Source organism: Jaculus jaculus, chromosome 19 (genome assembly GCF_020740685.1).
Source record: "Jaculus jaculus isolate mJacJac1 chromosome 19, mJacJac1.mat.Y.cur, whole genome shotgun sequence".
Taxonomy (NCBI): domain Eukaryota; kingdom Metazoa; phylum Chordata; class Mammalia; order Rodentia; family Dipodidae; genus Jaculus; species Jaculus jaculus.
In genome coordinates, this window is record NC_059120.1 from 45,576,069 (window position 1) to 45,601,991 (window position 25,923).

The 25,923-nt window shown below is 41.1% G+C and overlaps 1 protein-coding gene across 1 annotated transcript in view; it reads left to right on the forward strand.

Annotated features, from left to right (window-relative positions):
• Positions 1-25,923, forward strand: part of Vav3 (vav guanine nucleotide exchange factor 3) — a 388,131-nt gene that overhangs the window by 251,232 nt on the left and 110,976 nt on the right. Inside the window, exons 16-17 of the mRNA XM_045138234.1 lie at positions 12,413-12,514; positions 13,173-13,273. Coding sequence (XP_044994169.1) covers positions 12,413-12,514; positions 13,173-13,273 — 203 coding nt within the window. The remainder of the gene's footprint in view (positions 1-12,412; positions 12,515-13,172; positions 13,274-25,923) is intronic.

Consider the following 25,923-nt stretch of genomic DNA (forward strand, 5'->3'; position numbering starts at 1 on the left):
CAGACACACAAAGGTGAGGCAAGTGCAAGGTCGCACATGGCCACTAGGTGGCGGAAGCACTTGAAATTGAGGCCCTGGCATGTCAATTCTTCCTCAAATAAGAAAAGATGTGCACACGTATCTTTTTATTGATCTTCAGAATGAATCTTAGACAAAGCAAGTGCAAACAATGACCACTTGCTTTCTCCCACTGTTGAGGTTGGTCTTGTGCAGCAAATGTGTCCGATACAATTTTTTTTGTTGTTGAAGAAAGCAAAACTTGAAATAATATATGCTAAAATGTCACAAATCAAGTCTCTAACAAATATACACCCCAATTAGCCATAGTAGGACATTTTCCACCTCAAATTTATAATAGATTTAACTGATTTTACACTTCATTCAATAATTTCCTTGCAATGTCACTGGCATGCAGTGATGGATATATATTTGAAATTACTCTGAAACTGGTTTTGAATAAAATAAAGGACCATAATTTATAACAGATAAGAGAATACTATTTTTCATGGCCAAAAATTATTTTTATTGATACTTTGAAAGTCTCTATTCATTTAAATAGATAAAAGTCTATGTGATTTGGAATATGAGAAAAAAATTTGCTTGTGCTTTATAAATCTTTTTACTTTTTTTTCAGTGCTTTTATGTTAGCCTTGTAAATAAGTAAAGGTCTATAAGGGTTAATTTCTGATTGTCAACTTGGCATCATTTAGCATCATCATAGAAACAAATCTCTTGGCATGTCTGTTAGGGATTTTCTAGATTAGATTGACTGAGGCTAGAAAACCCACCCTAACTGTGGCTGGTACCATTTCATGGATCTGGAGCATATGAAAATGAGACAGATTGCTAAGTACAAGCATTCATTAGTCTCTGCTTCTTCCCTCTAGATTGTATTGATACCACATGACACCAGTTTCCTGTTCTTACCATACTTTCTCCACCATGATGGGCTCTCCCTCTGGAGGTGTTAGCTGAAATAAACCCAATCTCATTTAAACTGGTTTTTGTCAGGTATTCTTATCCAAACAATGGGAAGGTAACTAGCATAGTCAGTGGCTCTTCCGAAAGCTTTTAGTTTTGATTGGCTTTTGAAAGACTTTGCACTGCTGGGCAAAGCACCCAACCCAAAACAGCTGCAGGGAGGAAAGCTTTGGTTTATGGTCTCCAGGGGAAGCTTCACGATGGCAGGGGAAAGCATGGCAGGAGCAGAGGCTGGATATCACTTCTGCCACAGCAGGTGGAAAACGGCAGCAGGGAGAGTGAGCTGAGCTGTGGCAAGGAGGAATTCGCTCTAACACCCCAGAGCCTGCCCCTTAAAACACACACCCTCCAAGACGAGTCCATCTCCCAGATGGCCACTAGCTGAGTGACAAGCATTCAGAACAAAGTACTTTATGGAGGACATCTGACTCAAACAAGCCCGTTTGTTTTCCATTTTATTTGCCCTTTCCAATAACCAAAATAATTAGTATGCTGTGGTATCAAGGGACGGAGCTGTGATAAAACAAGTAAGGATTTCGGGAAGTTTACAGGAAGATTTGGTGGATTTGATTTTACATTGTAGGATTTTTTTTTTTTACATATTTAAGCTTAATTTGGAAATTTGCAGTTAGTTGAAAGTAAAACCTGATGTTTAATGACATTCTTAATGTGCCGTGTTGTAGGAAAGTCTCAATTTGAGATTAAAAAGTTGTTCAGTCTCATTTTGAGCCCTTGGTTAATACTTACCTTGGCTTAACAGTGCTTTCTCAGAGAAATGATTGTGACTTGACAGCCTGGGTCAACTCCTCATATGTTCTTTAATGTTTAATTGGTGATTCTAAGGTATGGGAGTTACTTTTGTTAAGTTAGATGTATGGCCCAGCATGCTTAGCTATCTGCTGTGTACGTTGGGACCTACGTGTAGGATGAATGTCTTGTATGTCAGTCTCTGGCACAGACTATTAGATCTTCGTTTGTGCTCTAAGAATTGCTATTTTTCTTTTCTGTCGTTAGTCCTCATGAAGACTGATGTGAATATTCCATCATCCCTTGTAGGTGTGTGTTGGGGGGGCCCTGGTGCAGCCATCCCCGTGAGTGACTGTGCAGACAGTCCCATCCATTGTTAGCTTCCTTGTTCTGGGGCACCACAGCTCTACATTTACCAGAGAGGCAAATAGTTTATCACTGATTTGTCAGACAGTCACTTTTCAATACGAATTTACAGCTTTAGTTGACTTTTCAGTGAGTCAGATTTATCATTGTGCTGTCATTGATTTCTAATGGCTCCTTCTACATCAGGACTATTTTCCCACGTGTCGCAAACATTTAACTCAGTCTTGTCTTTAGTTTTTAATTGATTTGTGATACTTTTAGCAGAGTGATTAACAGCACAGGCTTTGGGGGCATATCTTTGTCTCACATCTGGTTGAGTGACTTTCTAAAGCTGTAGACTTTGGTGAGGTTGCTTAGAATCTCTTTATTTTTTTAAATATATTGTTTATTTTTATTTAGTTGAGACTGACAGACAAAGACAGAAAGAGGCAGAGAGAGAGAGAGAGAGAGAGAGAGAGAGAGAGAGAGAGAGAGAGAGAGAATATGAATGGGCGTGCCAGGGCTTCCAGCTACTGCAAACGACCTCCAGATGCGTGCGCCCCCTTGTGCATCTGGCTAACGTGGGTCCTGGGGAATCGAGCCTCGAACCTGAGTCCTTAGGCTTCACAGGCAAGCACTTAACTGCTAAGCCATCTCTCCAGCCCTTATTTTTTTTGTATATTTTACTTTTATTGATTTATTTGAAAGAGAGAAAGAGGCAAAGAGAGGGAGGGAGAGACAGAGAGAGGGAGAGAGAGAATGGTCCAGGGCCTCCGGCCATTGCAAACAAACTCCCAATGCATGCATCCCCATGTGCATTTGGCTTACAAGGGTACTGGGCAATTGAACCTGGGTCCTTAGGCTTTGTAGGCAAGCACCTTAACTGCTAAGCCCTAGAGCCTCTTGAAAGCTTGTATGTATAACTGTAGTTGTGTCTGCATCTCTATTTTAAGTACGGTGAGACTTTTGTTAGACATATTTCTGGCTTTCCAGTGCCTAGATCTAATAGAACCCCATCTGCACCTATCCATCTTGTAGCTGTGTCTTAGGGAGCAAGTGGCTCTGAGGTTGCCATGGAAGATCTTGGATGGCCACAGAAGGATTTTAATGATCCTAGTAGAAGAGCAGACCTTGCTCCTCCATCTCATTAGCCACAGCCTGGTCTTATATCCCTGCTCTGAGTTTTGTGATTGTGCCAGCCTGCTTTAGTTAATGAATTAATATTTATTTATTTGCATGTATGAATATATGTATATGTATATGTATATGTATATGTATATGTATATGTATATGTATGGGCACATCAGGGCCTCTTGCCACTACAGATCAATGCCAGACGTTTGTGCTACTTTTTGCATCTGACTTATGTGGGTGCTGGGTAATTGTATCTGAGCTAGCAGATTTTGCAAGCAAGTGCCTTAACCTGCTAAGCCATTTCCACAGCGCCTAGAATTTTTTAAAACAATATTATATGGCATATCTTCTACTTTGCTAGTTTGTTTTTTTTTTTTTTTTTTTTTTTTGTAATATGGCTGATCATATAGAAAGCAATAGCACCAGGAATTTTTATCTCCCTAAAAATCCCTTAGCCTTAGGGAGTTTTGTTGGGCAGAGACAGTTCACACAGTTTATTATTGCATTTTGCTATTGGTGAAATTTGGATGTTTCTATGTGGGCTTCTCCGGATGCTGTTTGAGGTGTCTTTTTGTCCTATTAGTTTTATTAATCTTCATTTTCTTCTGCTAGGTTTGCCCAATAAGTCCAATAATATTATTTCTGAACAAAAATTTTGTGTATTTTTCATACTCTTAAAACTATTTATGCATTGTATTTATTTTTATTGCCACATTATATTGACTAGCTCTTTCAGAACAAGATTGAGTAGTATGAGTTCAGGGAGATTATATCATTTATTTTTAATATAATTGTGATAATTTATTTTACATGAACTATGTTCTCAGTTTATCCATCCTCCCTCTTTCCTTCTCTGTCTTTCTGTTATTATTATTATTTTTTTCCTTACCTTTGTAGCCCTTGCTTGTCTGGTTTTCCCTGTGAGGCTCAGGCTGGCCTCAAATTCATGGCAATCTTCCAGCCTCAGTCTCCAGAATGCCAGGATTACAGGTGTTCGCCACTGTGCCTGGTTTTGTCGTCATGATTTTGAACCATCCCTATCCCTCTATCTTTAGTTTATTATCCTTTCATGAGAAGTATGTTCACTTTTTCTTTGTTGTTGTTGTTTTTTTAAAAATATTTTTATTTATTTACTTGGCAGAGAAAGAGGGGGAGACAGAGGAAGAGAGAGAGAGAGAGAGAGAGAGAGAGAGAGAGAGAGAGAGAGAGGGAGGGAGAGAGAGAGAGAGAGAGAGAGGGCTCACAAGGGCCTGCAGCCACTGCAGATGAACTCCTGATGCATGCACCCCCTTGTGCATCTGGTTAACGTGGGTCCTGAGGAATTGAACCTGGGTCCTTGGCTTTTCAAGCAAATGCCTTAACTGCTAAGCCATCCTTTCAGCCCTGTTTTTTTTAAAAAAAATAAAACAGGTTATCATTGTGTAGCCCAGGCTACCCTCCAACCATTGTCCTCCTGAATAGCACCCAATTACTATGATTACCTGCTTGTACCTCCATGCCCTGCACATAATACATTTTATTGCCTATCTTTTTTTGGCATCTGTTGAAATGGCCAGTATTTTCTTAGTTCCTCATTTATGTGATACATTATTTTAAATATGTATACTTAAAATTTTTAGATGAGTCTTTGTACATCCCAAAGATAATGGAGGATATATATTATTATAAATATTTTTGGGGGCTGGAGAGATGGCTTAGCGGTTAAGTGCTTGCCTGTGAAGCCTAAGGACCCTGGTTTGAGGCTCGACTCCCCAGGACCCACGTTAGCCAGATGCACAAGGGGGCGCATGCGTCTGGAGTTTGTTTGCAGTGGCTGGAAGCCCTGGCTTGCCCATTCTCTCTCTCTCTCTCTCTCTCTCTCTCTATCTATCTGCCTCTTCCTCTCTCAGTCACTCTCAAATAAATAAATAAAAATAACAAAAAAATTTAATAATTTTTGAAACTTGTCTTAAGAAGCAGGTTCACTTCAATATTATTGCTGATAGTACTCTGTTGTCACATATTTACATAGCAGAGGTTAGTTAATAGGTTAATAGAAGGAAGCAAGTGATGCATCCATCTTGTTATATCGGGTATAAAATATTGTAATTGAGTAATGAATAGAAAAATTAAGATTGTTCAGAATTTCCATAAGGGACATTTTTAATATATTGATTTTCTAAATCTGTGTAATATACATAGCCAGTTATGTGTGCTCATACGTTTTAAACACCTACATGTTTTTGTCATATAAATGTCCAGTACAGGGCTGGAGAGATGGCTTAGTGGTTAAGCCCTTGCCTGTGAAGCCTAAGGACCCCGGTTCGAGGCTCCGTTCCCCAGGACCCACATAAGCCAGATGCACAAGGGGGCACATACATCTGGAGTTCATTTGTAGGGGCTGGAGGCCCTGACACACCCATTCTTTCTCTCTTTCTGTCTCTCTGCCTCTTTCTCTCTCTGTCTGACTGTCGCTCTCAAATAAATAAATAAAAATAAACAAAAATTTTTTAAAAAGTCCATTGCATTCAGATCGATTTTTCTGAAGTACCAGTTGCTTCCAACTCTCTTATTTTTACTTTCAATGCAATGCGATTGGATAGTATAAATTTTTTTAAAATATTTATTTATTTATTTATTTATTTGAGAGCGACAGACACACAGAGAAAGACAGATAGACGGAGAGAGAGAGAATGGGCGCGCCAGGGCTTCCAGCCTCTGCAAACGAACTCCAGATGCATGCGCCCCCTTGTGCATCTGGCTAACGTGGGACCTGGGGAACCGAGCCTCGAACCGGGGTCCTTAGGCTTCACAGGCAAGCGCTTAACCGCTAAGCCATCTCTCCAGCCCAAGATAGTATAAATTTTAAGTAATTGTCAAAATATTCATAGAGGTGAGACTTGAATGTTAATACTAACAAGGCATGAAATAACATGACATCATGAATTGATTCTCATCTTGTTTCCTGTGAAACTTGTCATGCTCATTTTAGATGATGATTTCATTTTGCTAATATTTGCTTCCCATAACCTAAAATTATGTTTTAATATTATGGTGGTAATAAGAAAATGCACTGATTCTTCTCTTTCTCCCCCCCTCTGTCTCTCTAAAAATAAAATAAAATAAGAAGACATGGCCCCTGTCCTCAGTTACCAGTAGCCTGTGGGAGATGAGCACACCCATAAGCACTTTATGGGGATGTCTTTTATAGTTGGATAGAGTGAAGGGCTCCCAAGTCTGTTTACGTCGGCATTGAGTGGTGATATCTAAGCATTGTTCCCACCCCTCACTCTGGTAACTGGTCTCACTACACCTATCTGACTTTGTTATTATCTTAGCATTTTCTATGTAAACAGGGACAGTAGCGTGCAAGCATGTCTAGCCTGGGCTTTTGAGGAGGTTTTTTGTTTTTTTTTTTTTAAGTTGAATCTATAGATTTTGGTCACAGTTTCAGGGAAAGAACAATTGGGACAGAGAAGAAAATAAGAGAAGGAGAATCAGCTATGACTCTGAAGCATCTAGGATGGAGGATGGAGTGGATGAGAGGCTTCAGGCAGACTTGCAGGCTGATCTTTGTGTGTGCTGCATGTACGATGCCCAATGAGCAGCTGGGTCTGTGATCTGGAGGACCCAGAATGTGCTTGAGCCTGTGGGAGCTGAGTAGTCCTCATCTTAGATCTGTGATGGGGCCAGGTGAGGAGACCATTTCAGGAGATCATATGTAAGAAGCCCGAGGGATATTAACATACCTTGCTTAAAAAAAAATGTTTAATTGCCTTTGTTTACTCTTATTAAACATGGATCTTATGGAAACATTTTTTAAAAACAAGGACATTTTACTGAGAATCCATTGGGTTTCATCAAACTTCGCAAACGTAAGTTTGTCATTTTATTTTTAGACACATTACTAAAATCAAAGACTTTATGTGTATGTGCGTGACTGACGAGCCAGCTAGTCTGTTTTATCCCCGGGTCTCACTTAAAGGCAGTCCACTCCATCACTGGTTTTGCTACATCTGCAGTTGTATCAATACAAGTAATTCTCCACATATTAGCTAGGATTGTTTTTTGGACAAATGTGACGTTAATCCTTACACACAATCACACCTCTTTCCTTGGCCCCTCCCGACCTCTTACCTCATCTATGTCTTCTCTCTCTCCACTTAACTAGGCAGTGTCGGAATGATCATCCTTGTCCTGGCTTAGGACCTGTGTGTATGGGAGTTGCTTAGTAAATATTTATGAGCTGAGTGAGGCCTAGGTGTTCTGTGAGGATATGTGAAAACGTATTGGAAGACCCTATTAATGTGCTGGGTACATTCTAGGTGCATGGCAAATGCCACTGTTGGCCACTTTCTTCTCGTCCTTTCCCACCCTAGAATCTCAAGTGGTTTCTGTTCCCTTGGTCTCCTGTCTACCTTCCCAGCTCTTCCCTTCTAGCAGTTTACATCTTGGTTTCTGTTGCACATAGGCTACAGGCAAAGTGGGTTTTTTTTTTTCTCTCTCTCTCTTTTTCTTTCTTTTTTTTTTAATTAATTAATTTATTTATTTGAGAGCGACAGACACAGGGAGAAAGACAGATAGAGGGAGAGAGAGAGAATGGGCGCGCCAGGGCTTCCGGCCTCTGCAAACGAACTCCAGACACGTGCGCCCCCTTGTGCATCTGGCTAACGTGGGACCTGGGGAACCGAGCCTCGAACCGGGGTCCTTAGGCTTCACAGGCAAGCGCTTAACTGCTAAGCCATCTCTCCAGCCCTCTCTCTTTTTCTTTCTATCTTCCCCTGACTCTCTCTCCCTGTGTATGTCATTGGTCTTTCTCAAGGCAGGCTCCTACTGTGGCCAGGGTTGACCTGGAGCTCACTCTGTACCTCCGTGCTGGCCTTGAACTCACTCCCTCAGCCTCCCTAGCCCTGGGATTAAAGGAGCGTGCCATGACACCTGACAGATGTGTAGCCCGGGCTGGCTGCAAACTCCTGATCTTTCCGCCTCTGCTTCTACAGCAAGTTCCCACCGGCCACCCCAACTGGTACCATCTCTTTTCTCTTCAGCTGGCACTGGGATGACTTGGTCTAATTCCCTCGACTCCTTGAAATTACACGTCCTTTGCCAAGTAACTTCATTTTGTATTGTGCTTAAATAATTTTATCTGTATTCCTGGTCCAAAGGAATAATAACCCTCCTGCCGGAATTTCTCAGGAGAATGGGAAATGTCTGGAGATTTATCACCAGCCATGGGGCTGTACCGTTCATAAGGCATTACCCTGATCTCATGAGTGTCCTGTGAGGCTAGAATTAGCATTTCCTGAGTGAGCGCCCACACCGACTGACAGCAGCTCTCGGTCAGACAGTGTCCTAAGCTCTTTATATTCACTATCTTTCTTTTTAAGGTGATTTTTATTAGTATTCCTGTTTTATACTTAGCAACTTGCCTAAGGTCACAGTGCTACTGATTTGCAAGTTAGGGTTGAAGCCCAGGTGGTCGAATTTCAGATTCCTGCCCTCACCCATGCTTTTGCATTCAGCAGAGCTTCACAAGCAGTTTCCGGGTCATAGAGTTAACTTTCAGTCTTTAATGTTTGATTTGAAATTTTGTTAAAATATTATTCAGTTTTTATTATTCAGTTTTAGGGTTTTTTTTTTAATAGTTTCTCCCTATCATTCTATGCTATCACTTCAAATTTCATTTCCCTTAAGGCAACTATTGTTTTGTCCTTCCTTGTAACAGTTTTTAAGCCTCATGGTGTGTTTTGGATTACCCTTTCAGCTTTTTGTCTTCTGAAAAATTGGCTTATTCTCAGTCAGTTAGCAAAGTTATTATTTTTTTTTTTTATTAAGTAGGAAGTTGTATGGATGCATCATATGTTAGTGCCATCATTTTCCTCCTCCCTGCCCCCATTCCGCTGAAGGCCCTCCACGGTGGGATGGGTGGATTTCACCGCCGCCCCCAGGTTTGCATGTTTTGAGATGTGAGCAGCAGTAAGCCATCGCGGGAGGGGCAATGCCTCTTGACGTCCCCTTCCACGCAGCGGCTCTTACAAGCTTTCCATCCCCTCTTCTGCAAAGCTCCCTGAGTTGGGGAGGGGGTGCTTTAAGTCTACCTTAGTGCTGTGTTCTCAGCGGGTTCTGGATGTCGGTTTTGGCGGGTTTTGAGTATCCTCAGTGTCTGTCTCCATCCCCTTGGCACTGGTTGACTGCTGGAATTAAGCTGTTACCCTTTGGGGAACTTACAGACACAGTTTTCTATGTAACGGAGACCTACTTTCATTTGTAAACACCGGGCAAATGAGTTTTTCAAGTTGCCAGGACTGGAACTGTTATTTGGAAATTTGTTTATGAATATATCACATTGATGCTTGGAGGAAAATGAACAATATCCCTTCTTGGTCAAGGAAATGGGCCTTGATGTTCCTTTTAGTGCACAACTTTCTTGATTCAAGAATCGAATTTTGGGTTGGACAGATGACTCATTGGTTAGGCAATTGCCTGCAAAGCTTAATGACCCAGGTTCAGTTCCCCAGTACCCATGTAAAGCCAGATGCACAAGGTAGCACATGCATCTGAAGGTTGTTTGCAGTGGCCAGAGGCCCTGGTATGCCCATTCTCTCTCTCTCTCTCTCTCTCTTTGCCTTTTTATCTCTCTCTCAAATATATAACTAAGTAAAATATTTGAAAAAGAATCAAAGTTGGGTGTGGTGATGCATGTCTTTAATCCAAGAACTTGGGAGGCAGAGATAGCAGGATCACTATGAGTTCGAGACCAGCCTGAGACCACATAGTGAATTCCAGGTCAGCCTGGGCTAGAGTGAGGCTCTACCTCAAAAAACCAAAAACAAAACCAAATATTTCCTAAACAATGTGATGGGAGTTTTAATTGTAGATCCTTATGCTTCCTGAAGGTGGGCTCCATAATTTTTAATCAGCAACACAAAACTGCTTCTGTGGGGATGGTCCTACTTGTCAGCATGTCCTGGAATACTTCTCTGCAAAGTGAGGTTATCAGAAGCACCAAGCAGAGAAATTGCAGATGGCAGTAGTGTTTGATTTCATTCTTAGTGTCCTCATAGTCAGTAGACAGATAGGAAGGCTGACCCCTCTGATACTTCCGCATCACTGCCTGCTGCTCCGGTTGCCTTGGTGAATGTTTTTTCCATAAGGCTCCTCCTGATACCTCGGAGATGGATGCCTGGCCGCCGCTCGGCCTGTGTTACGCTTCATTACGTGGAGGCTTTGTGAGTCTCAGTGATGCTGTATTCTAGAAAGTAGAAACCCTAGCCTAGCAGTATCCCAAAGATTGTCTGTGCTCTCTCAAGTTGCACTTCCCGGAATACAGTGTCTTAACTTTCTAAGTGTACCCTAATTCTTATCCATTTTTAACTGACCCTGTGCTAATGTTTCTGCTTTCTTCTTTACCATGGTTCAATTAAAAACATAGCCCAAAACAGCCTAGAAAGGACCTGCTTCCAACATACCTACTAAACACCAAACCCTAATCATTGGAACGTGGATGTTGATGTCATTGTCTTGCTGTAGCACATGTCTGGGTTGGGGCACTGATTTCTCCACTCCCTTCCTTTGATCAAGCTTTGCTTTGCAAATATGTCTATCCAGTGGCCCATGGGCCACCCACATTCCACAATAGCTATAAATACAGCCCAGCACATTTGTAGATGATGTCTTCTCACAATGTCAAAAGGTTGAACGCCCACGCTAGAGTCAACCTGTTTCTTGGTTTGTAAACTAGAGCTCTTATTGGAACCAGGCAGTTACAAGTGACGAGGAAAATTAAATAAACGAATGCCAAGTACTTTCTCCGTGTGTAGCAAAGGATAAGTGCATATAATAAAATGTTATTTTGTGGCATGCATAATAAGTTTTGTTGTATATGTGGATCTGAAATAATTTACTTTTGTTTTAATTTGGACCTGAAGAAATAAGCTATGCAGGAGGCAATTTTAATGGTCAGATTAATGCACAGCTCAAAACCTTTCTCCACAACTACTTTATCCCTTTGTATAGACCCTTATGTAATCTATATGCCTCTTTAGAGATGAACTCTGTCCCTTTACTTGCCTGTCTATTGTTCCCTTCCTGATTCTCCTCCATCTAAGCCACATTCAAGCTCTCTCACCTCTACTGTTGACTCTTATTCCAACTTACCAACAAATCTAAATATTAAAAGCTAGGATCCCCATATGAAAGAGAGTATGTAGCGTTTGTCTTTCCGAGCCTGGGTTATTTAGTATATTTTTCTTTTCCGATCCATCCATTTTCCAAGAAAATTTTAAAATTTCATTTTTCTTTGCAATTAAATGAAACTCTGCTGTACATACGTGCCACATCTATATCACGCATTCGGCAGTTGTATGGCACGGTGGCTGGTCCCGTTTTCTGGCTATAGTGTACTGCCTTCTGTTTTGCCCCCTGGCATCTTCTTCACCAGCTAGATTATGTTTCTGTGATAGGTCTAAAGAAAAGATGGGCTGGAGAGATGGCTTAGCGGTTAAGCGCTCACCTGTGAAGCCTAAGGACCCCGGTTCGAGGCTCGGTTCCCCAGGTCCCACGTTAGCCAGATGCACAAGGGGGCGCATGTGTCTGGAGTTCGTTTGCAGAGGCTGGAAGCCCTGGCGCGCCCATTCTCTCTCTCTCCCTCTACCTGTCTTTCTCTCTGTGTCTGTCGCTCTCAAATAAATAAATAAATAATTTAAAAAAAAAAAAAAGAAGAAGAAAGAAAAACAAAAAGAAAAGAAACTGGCACAGGGTGTAGACATCCAGCACATTCTCTTGGCATCCAGTGCGGAGAGTCTTTGTATAAATAAATAAATTTATGATATATATTATGTATATAACATATAATATAAATATATGTTATGCTTATATATAATGTATTTATATTATATATTGTATTTATATATAATATACTTATATTATATATTAATATTTTATATATAATATAAATATATATCTATATCTATCTATCTATCTATATATAGAGATAGATATAGATATAGTTTTGAGGGGAGTGAAATTCCTTTTTCCCCCCCCTGTCGCAGGTCCCTGCAAACCCAGATTTACTGTTAAGTGTACCTTTGGCTGAGGAGCCAGCACACATTTGGTGGCTTTTAACTTGATCTCTACCTGATGCAGGGTCGATGGTCTTTGCTTTTAGATACCCAGACTTCTGAGCTGCTGTGAAACGGTTTAGAAAATGACTTTTCCCTTTTCACAGATCCAACATCAGGCCAGACTACGCAGACTCCAACTGCCACGACTTCAGGATGCACACGTTCACGCGCGTGACGTCCTGCCGGGTCTGCCAGATGCTCCTCAGGTGAGCCTGCGCCCGGCTGTCCGCGTGGTGTCAGGGCACTGTGACGCTTGTGAAGGGGTTCAGGCTGCTCCGGCATCCTGCCCAAGAGCATTCTTTTCTTTTCTTATTTTTGGTTTTTCAAGGTAGGGTCTCACTCTAGCCCAGGCTGACCTGGAATTCACTATGGGGTCTCAGGGTGGCCTCGAACTCTCAGTGATCCTCCTTCCTCTGCCTCCCAGTGCTGGGATTAAAGGTGTGCGCCACCATGCCCGGCTCCAAGAGTGTTCTGAAGTGGAGAAGTTACTTTCGCACTTGGGATACAACTGACCTTTCTGGCCTTGAACCTGGTTTATCCCTTAAAGACTTCCAGAAAAGTCCTTCCTCCTTTTGCTGTGGGTACATGGAACAGTAATGGTGTCTTTCCCTGCTTCTTGCAATAGTGATTTCTTTTTTCTTTTCTCTCTTTTTTTTTTTTTGAGGTAGGGTCTCATTCTGGCCCAGGCCGACCTGGAATTCACTATGTAGTTTCAGGGTGGCCTTGAACTCATGGTGATTCTCCTGCCTCTGCCTCCCGAGTGCGAGGATTAAACGCGTGCGCCACCATTCCTGGCTGCAATAGTGATTTCATAAGCAGAATTTAGCACCTCTTAATACATCACTCTCTAATTTTACCTTTCAGGGGAACATTTTATCAAGGCTATTTATGTTTTAAATGTGGAGCCAAAGCACACAAAGAATGTTTGGGACGAGTAGACAACTGTGGCAGAGCTAATTCTGGTGGTAAGTCATGTTTATTGTTGGGATTCTGTTTTTAACGAGGACACAGAACTTGCTATACATAATTAAGGCTTAACTCACTCCTAATGTGTGTTTGTTGAAACATTTCTTCTTTTGAAACTGTCATTTATAAGCACAATTAGAAAATTGTTTAAAATAGTATGACTTTGCTACATGACTTTGTATTTTATAAAAACTATTTACTATTTCTTTGACCTTTGTATGGACCTTGGAATCAGAGATCTTCAAAAGGGATTTGCATGGCTTCATTTCTTCAGTCCCAACCCCAAAATAGATCAGAAAACTGTGCAGATGTAGCCAATACAGAGTAATAAAAACAAGAAGTTGGGCTGGGAGATAGGTCAGTGGTTAAAGGCACTTGTTTGCAAAGCCTGCTGGTCCTTGTTCCATTTTCACAGTACCCACATAAAGTCACACACACAAAATGGGGCATTCATCTGGAGTTCATTTGCAGAGGTAAGAGGTCCTGATGCACCCATGTTCTCTCTCTCTCACTCTTTCTCTCCAGCAATAAATATCTTAAAATATATTTCTAATACAAAACCAAGAAATTTCTCTTTAATTCTTTCTCTATTTGCAAGCAGAGCAATATAGAGGGACGGACAGAGAATGGGCACACCAGGGCCTGCAGCTACTGCATACAAACTCCGGATGTATGCGTCACTTTGTACATCTGGCTTTACTTGGGTAATGGGGAATTGAATCTGGCTCCTTTAGCTTTGCAGGCAAGTGCCTTAACCACGATGCAATTCCCTCCAGCCCTCTTTTTAGTTATTAAATGTTTTCTTTCTTCTCTTAGTTAGTTCACAGCTGCCATTGGTTCCAGAAGTAAGCATTCCGCAGGGTAATTTCTGAATTGATGAGTTGAATACATTGTCATTTTTCAACCCCTTACACTGAGCATATATCCTTTGGATTTTATGTAAATATTTTCTCTCTGGTTTTTAAAAATAGTGCTGCTTGGTGGTTCCATGGGCGAGCTGGCAATTATGCGTGCAGCCTTTAGACTCTCTCGGTTCCTCTAAAGCCATCTCTCTTCTCTTTCTTTTCTGGCCTCTTTCTTCTTTCTTTTCTTCTTCTTTCTCTTTGTCCTTTTCCCCTGAGTTTTTCTGTGTTTTATCAATAGGACCTTTCAAAATCAGGAGAAGTTTTTGAACACAAGAAAGGATCTTGAACAGTTTGAGTTCAAAAGGTAGCCATGTCAACCTTTCATTTTCCCAGAGGAAAAGGTGGACATTGAATTATTTTGGATAATTCAAGAAAGTGAAACAGAGACTATCACATTTCAAAGCTGAGTTCAGAAAGGGCGAATTCTATTAGAAGGCTAAGATCATGGGATAGCCATCTTCTCCCTCTGCTCCTTCAGTAAGCATATTTATATTTTTATTAAGATTTTATTTTTATTTATGAGAGAGAGAGAGAGAGAGGAAGAGAGAGAGAGAGGAAGAGAGATAATGGGCATGTCATGGTCTCCAGCCACCGCAAATGAACTCCAGACATATGCAACACCGTGTACATCTGGCTTATGTGTATTCTGGAGAATTGAACCTGGGCCCTTAGGCTTCACAGGCATGTGGCTTAACCACTAAGCCATCTCTCCATTCACAGTAGGCATCTTTAGAGGACGCCTTTTTCTGTCCTAGGCAAGGACAACAACGAAGGCAAAGCTCCCAGAATTAGCTGAACACCTGCACAATGTTAGAGCTGCTAGGCATGCTCCTGCATCAGCCCCTTCAATCTTCAAAGCAGCTCTTCAGGTGCCTCCCAGTGGGCTGTGAGGGCCTTTGCAACTTGCTCCAGACTGTGAAGGGAAAGATTCAAGGTGATCGCTGACATCATTCTGAAAGTCAGAAGCAATTCACTAAGTTGTCAAGTAATTATGCATCATTACGGTTACTCTTGAGCTACCTGATACAGGGATCACTTCACGTTTTGTTCTTTCTTCCTTACACGCCCCACTCATTAGTCCCTTGGAGGACAGTTAACCTGTGATAATCATGGTAGGTTAATGTGTTGTCAGGAGTCCCACAGCCTTGCCTCGAGGAGCTGGTGCTATGGGAAGTACCTGAAGACAGACAGTTGACTTGCTGCCTTTATTTCATGCGGGCCTGGGGAGTGTTGGAGAATAGTTGATAGTTTGGAAGAAATGGTTGAAATCTGGGCTGGAGAGCTGGCTTAGCAGTTAAAGTGCTTTACTATGAGGCCCAAGGACCCAGGCTCTCTTCTCCACTACCCACGTAAGCCAGATGCACAGGGAGCCTCATGAATCTGGAGTTCTTTTGGAGTGGCTGGAGACCCTGGCACACCCATCGTCTCTCTCTATCTGCTGCTTTCTCTTTCTTTAATAAGTAAATGAATCAAATAGATTTTAAAAAATGGCTGAAATCCTAGCTCTGCTGATTATCACCAAGCTGTACTTGGGTGAATAGTCCTAATGTCTTGAGATGTTGTTGATTAATTCTTTTAAGAAATATTTTATTTATTAATATGAGAGAGAGAAAGTGAGAAAGAGAGAGAATGGGGACACCAGAGCCTCTAGCCACTGCCCATGAACTCCAGATGTAACATGGGTGCTGGGGAATCAAATCTGGGTCCTTAGGATTTGCAGGCAAGTGCCTTAACTGCTAAGCCATCTCTCCAGCCCTGTTTGTTCCTTCTTAAAAAAAAAATTATTGTATTTATCTGGGGAGAGAGAGGGAGGATGGACACCAGAGCTGCTTGGCACTTGCAAACAAACATCAGATACTTTTGCCACTTGGTGCATTGCATCTGTCTTTATGTGGGTACCAAGGACATCAAATACAGACCATTAGACTTTGCAAGCACTTTGTACCACTGAGTCTTCTCTCCATCCTTGTTCGTTATTTTTTTAGTTTACTTTTATTAGATATGCACATACGTAGTATGTAAGTAACACATGTTGATACCATTGTTTCCCTCATTCCGGCCACTTTTCCAAAGAGGCCCTCCTTGTTGGGGAAGCAGTTCAACCCCATGGGATTGTGGGTCATGCATTGTGGGGGCAGCAGTCAGTTATGAGGAAGAGACGCTGTCTTTGTGTGTAATGTCTCAGCTTGTGGCTCTAATGATCTTTCTGCCCCTTCTTCCACAAAATTCCCTGAGCCATGTTGGGTGGGTTTTTTGTTGTTGTTGTTCATTTTTATTTATTTGAGAGTGACAGACACAGAAAGAGGCAGATAGTGAGAGAGAATGGGTGCGCCAGGGCTTCCAGCCACTGCAAACAAACTCATGACACAATTGCCTCCTTGTGCATTTGGCTAACATGGGTCCTGGAGAATCGAGCCTTGAACTGGGGTCCTTAGGCTTCACAGGCAAGCACTTAACCACTAAGCCATCTCTCCAGCCCGGGTGTGTTTTAAGTCTACTTTGGTCATGGGCTCTTAGGAGCCTCTGGATCTCAGTTTTGGTAGGTGTTGAGTGTCTTCAGTGTCTATCTCCTTCACCCATGTGCTGATATCAGATTCACTATGAAAGCAGCACTCTTGCTCATCTCCCCAATTCCTCTGTGGTTTCAGCTGGTGCTGGGGTGAAATGCACTGGGTCATTTATCTCTTCGGGTCTAGCTCCCATATGAAAAAGAGAAGCAGAATGAAGAGAATGAATGAATGGAGAGTGAAGTCAGCACCGGTTAAATGGGACAACCATTATGAATTTAGAGAGATTTTAAAGGGCGTAAACCTCTTACAGCCCAAGTGGAGGGAGCTCAACTTTGGAAAGCAAAATCGTTATCAGGATATGATTCTGACTTGTTTCCCAGTTCCAGATATGGTTTCCTTCCCATTAGCCAATCCAAGCAATTGGTTACCCACTATGGCTATGTACCACTACTGCACTTGTGTGAGCATCACTTCAGCTTTTTGCTTCTGAATAGCTTAGACTTTGCGTTGCTCAGACAGATGTTGGCCACTTCCCCCGGTAGCTCATGCAGTGCCTTCCAGCACTAGGTGGGCTAACCGTCCGGGGACTGGCTCTCTTCCAGATTCCAATCAGGTCTCTCCATGGTCCATGCCGACAGTATATAGTGCCTTCAGCAGCGGAGTCTTTCCCTAAACTCTGGCTTAATGCTCTGACAGAAGCCTGTTGTTTGTTTTGGAAGACCCTGTAGGTCTCTTTGACCAGCAGCTTGTTGTGGATGCTAATGACATCCCGGTACAGGGAATTACAGGCCAGCGCCAAGGGAAAAGAAAGAAGAAAAAGGCAGAATAAAAGGAGAAACAGAGAAATTTAAGGTTAGGCTTCATCTCACCCTCTCCAGGGACCTTCAATTCAGGTGCTCCCCCAAGGTCCTGTTGTGGGTTCAACCTTTTAGTCTAAATTTCAAGATATAGGATTCTATGGTACCAGTTCAATTTGGGTTCAGTTTTGTGTCCCCCCCACGACCCTTCCTTTCTCCCTGAGCCCTACCCTTCCTACTGTCCAAGCCTCAAGATGCCAGTCAGGTCTGTCAGCAGCTCAGCCGGATCCAGGTTAGGAACCCAGGTGAGTGAGACCATGCCACAGCTGTCTTCCTGTGATTGTGTGAGTTCGCTTAGTATGATCTGTTCCAAGTTCAACCATTTTTCTGCAAAGGTCATTGTGTCATCTTTTTCTTACTGCTGAGTAGAATTCCAGTATGTAGATATACCACATCTTGGTTATCCATTCATCTAATGATGGGCACCTGGGTTGATTTGAGTTCTTAGCTATTATGAACTGAGCAGCTATAAGCATGGTTGAATAAATATTTCTGAATTGGAGTGGAGCTTTTAGGGTAAGTGCCCAGTAAGGGAATCACAGGGTCTGTTGGTGACTCTACATTCATCCTTTTCAGGAGTCTCCATGTTGATTTCCATAGTGGCTGTACCAGTTTACATTCCCACCAACAGTGAATGAGGGTTCCTATTTCTCCACATCCTCGCTGACATTTATTGTCATTTGATATTTTAATGTTTGCTATCCTTACTGGGGTAAAGTGGGATCTCATATTTGTTTTAATCTGCATTTTCCTAAAGGTTAGAGATGTTGAACATTTTCTTAAGTGTGTGTTAGCCATTTGTAATTCTTCCTCTGAGAACTCCCTGTTCAGTTCTCTGCCCCACAAAAGGACTGGATTGTTTGATTGTTTATTGTGTAGTTTTTGAGTTCTCTGTAGATTCTAGATATTAGGCTTCTGTCAGTGGTATAGCGGGCAAAGATTTTTCTCCCATTCAGTGGGTAATCTATTACCTGTACTTATGGTATGTTTGTCTGTGCAGAAGTTTTTTAGCTTCATGAGAACCCATTGGTTGAGTGCTTGTTTAATTTCCTTGGCTACTGGGGTTTTGTTCAGGAAGTCTTTTCCTAGTCCTATATCGTGGAGCATGCCTCCTATTTTTTCTTCCAGTAGTTGAAGGGTTTCAGGTCTTATATTGAGGTCTTTAACCATTTGGACTTAATTTTTGTGTATGGTGAAACGAGTGTGTCTAATTTCATTTTTCTACATATGGCCATCCAATTTGCCCAATAGCATTTGTTGAAGATGCTGTTATTTCTCCAGCCTACCTTATTGGCACCTTTGTTAAAGATCAGGTAGCTGTAGTTACTTGATCTAAGGTCTGGGTCTTCAGTTTTGTTCCATTCATCTATGTTTCTTTTTTTATTCCAGTACCATGATGTATTCTTTTTTTCTACTATGGCTTTGTAATATAGCTTTAGATCAGGTAAGGTGATATCTCCAGAGGTGTTTTTTTTTTTTTTTTTTTGAGGTAGGGTCTCATTCTAGCCCGGGCTGACCTGGAATTCACTATGTAATCACAGGGTGGCCTCGAACTCATGGTAATCCACTTACCTCTGCTTCCCAAGTGCTGGGATTAAAGGCATGTGCCACCACGCCAGGATTTTTTTTTTTTTCCTGAGGATATATTTGGATATCTGGGGCCTACCTCCATACTATGAAGATTTTGAGATTTTTTTTTTTTAAATCCCTGTGAATAATGGTGATGGTATTTTATTTGTATTGCATTAAATCTGTATATCGCTTTTGGTAGAATTGCCATTTTCACAATATTTAAAAAATTTTTTGGTTTATTTTTATTTATTTATTTGTGAGCGACAGAGAGACAGAGAGAGGAGGGCGGGGAGAGGGAGAATGGGTGCATCAGGGCCTCTAGCCACTGCAAACAAACTCCAGACACATGCATCCCCTTGTGAATCTGGCTTATGTGTATCCTGGGGAATTGAACTGGGGTCCTTAGGCTTAGCAGGCAAGTGCCCTAACCACTAAGCAATTTCTCCAGCCCCATTTTCACAATATTAATTCTGCCTATCCAGGAGCATGAGAGGTCTTTCCATCTTCTCAAGTCCTCCTCGATTTCTTTCTTGAGTTTTTTTAAAAAAATGTTTAGTATATGGGTCTTTCACATCCTTGGTTGGTGTTATTACAAGGTATTAATTTTTTTGTTGCTATTGAAAATGGGACAGCCTAATTGATTTTTTTGTGTTTTTGTCCTTTGCATATAGAAAAGCTACTGCCTTTTCTGTATTGATTTTGTATCCTTTAGAAATTTTGAGATGGAGACTTTCAGGTCACTTATATACAGGATCATGTCATCTTCAAATAGGGCTAACTTGACTTCTTCCTTTCCAATTTGAATCCCTTTTAATTATTTTTTCTGTCTTATTGCTAGGGCTAGGACCTCTAGTACTTAGAAGAGCAGTGGTGAGAGTGGGCACCCCAGTCTTGTTCCCAACCTCAGTGGGAACTCCTTGAGTCTTTCCACATTAAGTATTACTTAGGCTTTAGGTGCTTTATATATAGCCTTTATTTTGTTGAGATATAAACCCTCCATGTCTATTCTTTCTAGCATTTTGATCATGAAGTGGTGCTGTATTTTGTCAAAAGCCTGCCCTGTATCAGTTGAAATAATCATGTGATTCTTATGATTAATTTTATTTTTGTGGTGTATTATGTTGACTGATTTCTGTATGTTGAACCATCCCTGCATTCCTGGGATGAAGCCTACTTGATCAAGGTGAATAATGCTTTTGATGTGTTATTGAATTCAGTTTGCAAGGATTTTGCTTAGGATCTTTGCATCTAAGTTCATCAGGAATATAGGCCTATAATTTTCTTTTCTTGTTGCAATTCTGTCTGGTTTGGGTATTAGGGTGATCCTAGCTTCATAAAAGGACTTGGGGAGAATTTCCTGGTATCTGATTATGCAAAATAGCTTGAGAAAAATTGGTTTCAAGTCTTCAATGAATGTTTGATAGAGTTCGGCTGAGAAGCCATCTGGTCCTGGACTTTCCTTTTTGGGGAGATTTTTGATCACCTTTTTAATCTCCATGGATATGATAGTTTTGTTTAGGAGATTATTCTGCTCTGGGTTTAGTTTTGGTAGGTGGCATATTTCTAGGAATTCATCCATTTCTTCTAAATTATCCAATTTTGTGGAATAGAGATTTTGGAAATATGTCCTGATTATTCTTCCAATTTCATTGAGGTTTGTTGTAATCTCTCTCATTTATGACTTGGTTAATTTGAGACTTCTTCTTTTTTTTTTTCTCGATCAAATTGGCCAGGAGTTTGTCAATCTTGTTTATTTTTTCAAAGAACCAGCTCTTCATTTCATCAGTTTTAAAAATTGTTTTCTTAATTTCCAATTTAATTTCTGCTCTAATCTTGATTATTTCTTCTATCTGGAGCTCTTTGGGTTGGGTTCTTCTTGTTTTTCCCATGTCTTTAGGTGGAAAGTTAGGTTATTAATTTGGGATCTCTTTGTCTTTGCAATGAAAGCATTTAGTGCTATGAACTGTCCTCTTAGGACTGCCTTCATTGTGTCCCATAAGTTTTGGTAGGATGTGTTTTCATTATCATTCAATTCTAGGAATTTTACAGTTTCTTTTTGACTTCTTACATGATTCATTCATTGTTTAAAAGTGTGTTATTTAGTCTCCAGGAGCTGATAGAGTTCTTGATGTGTCTCTTGTGGTTAATTTCTAGCATTAAAGCATTGTGATCTGACATGATGCTTACTCACTCCAAGCTGCCATGCCTACCAGCACACTGTCCCACCGACCCGAGCAGGGAAACTGGACCAGGGAGGTTGGAGGAGCCGGGAAACTAGTCTAGTCTACTCACTCTTTGCCCCTGTGTTCACCCGCACACAGTCCCACTGACTGGCTCAGGGAATCCAGACCAACTGTTTGTTAATTTTTAAGATATAAATTGAGGGATTATCATGAAGACCCAGTGAGTTTACACTGGGTAACTTACCATAGTGCCTGGGTATGATAAGAACTTATCATCTTAATCTGAATGGTTATGATCAGAACTCAGTTTGTGGTTTTGTGGGTTCTATAACTTAGAGGTAAAGTGAGCAGAAAAGTTAATGGATCAAACTTTGAGATGACATATAAGCTTCACATCTAAGTGATATACACATATCAAGACAATACAGAAGACTTAGTTTTATTTTTAATACATTTATTTATTTAAGAGAGATAAAGAAGAAGCAGATATATATATGGAGAGAGAGAGAGAGAGAGATCTTCCTCTCTCAAGTAAATAAAATATCTTTTAAAAGATTATATTCTGATACAAAGGGGAGGATAATAGCCTTGAATTTTCTTTATTTCCCTTGCTTTCTGTGGTACTGGGGATTGAGATCTTTGGACTCAAATTCACTAGCACTGAACTATATCCCCAGCCAAACTTGCTTTATTTTTTTGCATGTGTGACTGTATGTGTGTCAGTTAGAAGTCGACACTAGGTGTCTTCCTCAGTTGCTGTCCTCTTTATTGTTACTGAGGCAGATATGTTACTTGAGTCCAGTGCCTTCAGGTACAGCTGGTCTTGCTAGCCAACCCGCCCTGGGATTCCCTGTCTCAGCTCCCCCGTGCTGGGATTGCAGGCGGCCCCTGGGGATGGGAGCTCTGGTCCTCACACTGTGTCACAAACACACTTGATTTGCGGAACCATCTACCCAGCCCTAACGTTTTTCAAGAAATAATTACAGGGCTGGAGAGATGGCTTAGCGGTTAAGCGCTTGCCTGTGAAGCCTAAGGACCCCGGTTCGAGGCTCGGTTCCCCAGGTCCCACGTTAGCCAGATGCACAAGGGGGCGCACGTGTCTGGAGTTTGTTTGTAGAGGCTGGAAGCCCTGGTGCGCCCATTCCCTCTCTCTCCCTCTATCTGTCTTTCTCTCTGTGTCTGTCGCTCTCAAATAAATAAATAAATAAAAATTAATAAAAAAAGAAATAATTACATAGTAGAAGGTACTATAATAGTTGCATTGCCACTGTTAACTTAAAAAACCCCATTATTGCTATTCTTATTCTATGGATGAGGAGTTGATATATAGAGAATCAGTAGGGCCCAGGTTCACGTCGGGATAATCCAGCTTGGTGCTTGTCCTGTGATACCTGCTTTGAGAACCATCCTGAGGGAAACTTGTCAAATGCCCTGGTTCTTACCACTGCTTGTTTCTCTTTTGGAAAGGGAGAAGTAGCATACTAGACTTTTTTAGGTCAAAATGCGTTTGAATCTGATTAGTTATTGTAAATGTCTTTAGGTCTGAATGTCCTGAATCACTGAGGTAAAAGCCAGGTGTCCCTAGAGACCATATGGACACTCCCCACGGCAGTCCTCAGTGCTGGAAGGAAGTAGGAGCCCTCTGATCTAAGGCCCCTTGTTTTAAGGTGAAGAAATTATACCATAAAAGTTTGGGGCTGGAGAGATGGCTTAGCGGTTAAGCGCTTGCCTTTGAAGCCTAAGGACCCCGGTTCGAGGCTCGGTTCCTCAGGACCCACGTTAGCCAGATGCACAAGGGGGCGTACGCGTCTGGAGTTCGTTTGCAGAGGCTGGAAGCCCTGGCACGCCCATTGTCTCTCTCTCCTTCTATCTGTCTTTCTCTCTGTGTCTGTTGCTCTCAAATAAATAAATAAAAAATTTAAAAAAAATTGAAAATATGGTAACAAAGAATTAAGAATCAGAATGCTAGTGCCCTGTAGATTACAGATAATGTTGGGGTTTTTTTTTAATGTATAAATATTTTTCATTAAAAAGTTAGCAGCATTCCCTGAACTTTGTGGTATAGCTCATTGTTGGTGGAAGATGGTTTCTTGTGTGTCTGACTAAATTTGCTGTTGGAACTTTGCACACATGCCCTTGGGCGCTTGAGTCTCTAGTTGGCTGATTCTCATGTTGACCTCCGATCTCCTCCACTTCTCACGTCTGACCTTTCTTTCCTCTTCTCATTATGTCGTTTTCTATCACAGGTTTTGAAAAGACTAATCACATTGCATTCCCATAGTGAGTTAATTAGTCATATGAAATGACGGGAACCTGCCTAGCTGGCTTCTCTTTTCCTTCAGATCAGGAGTTTCTGGGCAGGCTTCATAATCAAGGGCTTGTGTCCTCAGGGTGAAGAGGGGTCTAAGTCATTGCTGTATCAGCACCTTTCTCCCCTTTATTGAGCAGGTGGGTGTCCTCTGAAAATTCTTCTTTTGCTTAGATCTTTCTAGAATATACTGACAGAGCATTGCTTTGGATAGCAAATTTTTCTATTTCTTTCTTAGGTAACTGCAAATGTTTTCTAACTTTCTGCTCTTAATCTTATTCCTTCTATACAAAGTTTGAAATGTTCTTCCCAAATACATTAAAACGTCCCAAATATATTAAACTTTGGGGGCTGGAAAGACGGCTCAGTGGTTAAGGTACTTGCCTCCAAAGCCTAATGACCCATTTGATTCCCCAGTACCCATGTAAATCCAGATGCATAATGTGCCACATGCATCTGGAGTTTGTTTGCAGGGGCTAAACACTAGTCATTAGACTTTAAAAATATTTTTTTACACACCTGCTTTTATGGATATTAGCCTTCTTTGGAAATGGTCTCCCTTCGTTCAGAAACCTTTTATTATTTTTTAAAAAATTTCATGCTCTAAATCCTTTAAATATATCTGTCGCCATCTCCCTGGAAATAATAATTGCTTGGCAAAAATTCGGTGCATTTCTGAATGAAGTAATCTATTCATATTAATATATGACTATGACAGATTATTAACTTAAATACATTTGAAGTATGAACAGAAGCATGAGTTTATTATTTTAATATGACAAAGTGTGCAACTTGGGAACAAACTTGAAGGTTGGGTGATTATTTTATGTCATTTTAACATTTGAGGATTTTCCGCTCTCCCTCTTTTTCTTTTTCTGAACTTGACTTGACTTGACTCCTTCAAGTTCACCATTGCAGCCCTGACGATGAGCCTGCACATGGCCTCTGAAGTGCATGCCAGAACTTTCCAACCTTAATAATGACTAGCTGTGATCTCCATTACAGGAGACTCAACAAGTTACTGCAAAGTTGATGTAATTCCAGGGTGGCATTTCTTCTCACAGTGCACCTCTGGGAAGGTGGCTCCTAGATTACAATCTTCAGGATTGTTTCATGTTTCTGCCTGACAGTAATATATGGAAGACCCTTTGGTCTGCTTCCTACCCTGATGGTGATCAGTCTAGCTTGCTTTGCATTTTCCCAGTTTAAACAAAGAAAGTAACGTGGGAAGGCAAATATCGCTGGAGCAGACAGTTTCGGTTTAGAGCATCTTTGCCTTTTGTGGGGAATGCAAGGCTCAGCTGCTCTAATATTTAACGGAATCAGATCCCCATTGGCTTATCTGTTGAGTTGCTTTTTAAAAAAAAATCTAGGCCAGCCACTGCTTCTGCTGCTGGATAGCACCTCTAACTGAAAGGAGCTTGCCTGGGTAGCCCACTCGTTTCAACCTGTGAGATTGCTACTTGGAACCTGCAGCACCTCTGAAACAGGCTCTTTTACAAATAGGATTGCATATTTCAGTGCAAGATAAAACTTTTAGAGCACAATTTTATTTTAGCCTCCACCTATCAGGCATTCAGTCTTGTTATTTTTACATGGACTGAGGCTGGATCATTGCATTAACCAAAAGGGCGACTTTGGCTCTATTTAGTGGTAGTTAAAACCTTTTGTATAAAAGTTAGTCATTTTTTTTTTTTTCTGACTCATTAGGACAATTTTATGATCATGAGTAGTAATTTTTCCTTCCATTTAACTATTTGGGTCAGCTTAATGATACACTAATAATGACTGAAGATAATTCAAAATGCAGCATCATTGGGTTCATTTTAGATTTCCTAAAAATACCTGAAATCAACACCTCTTTCCAAGTATTAATTATGGTTTATGGTTGGCTTTTTTTTTTTTGTCTTTCCCAAAACCTTGGTATAGATTTGGTTGGTAGCATCCTGTGTGTATAACTTCCTGCAAATGTTGATTAATCCATGTGTCCTTGAGTTATGTTTCATAGAACTAGCATATGACCCATGATGGCAAGACACCTTCCCTAATAATACCAGTGATTGCCTTTCTTTGGCTTCTTTTGTTCTTGTGACAACCAATCTTACAAGACACTGATGTGTTTAGTCTTTAGAAAGAGTACTTCAGGTGAACGAATAAAAGCAAAAGACAAAAGCAAATTGAGTCATGATGCATGAACTGAGAACCCGTTCTCTTGGAAAAATAGAGTAGGATGGAACTTTGCATGTAAACAAGTGAATTGTAGAATATGAATCAAAGATCTCATGAAAAGCCCACATCTTACCCAAATATGCAT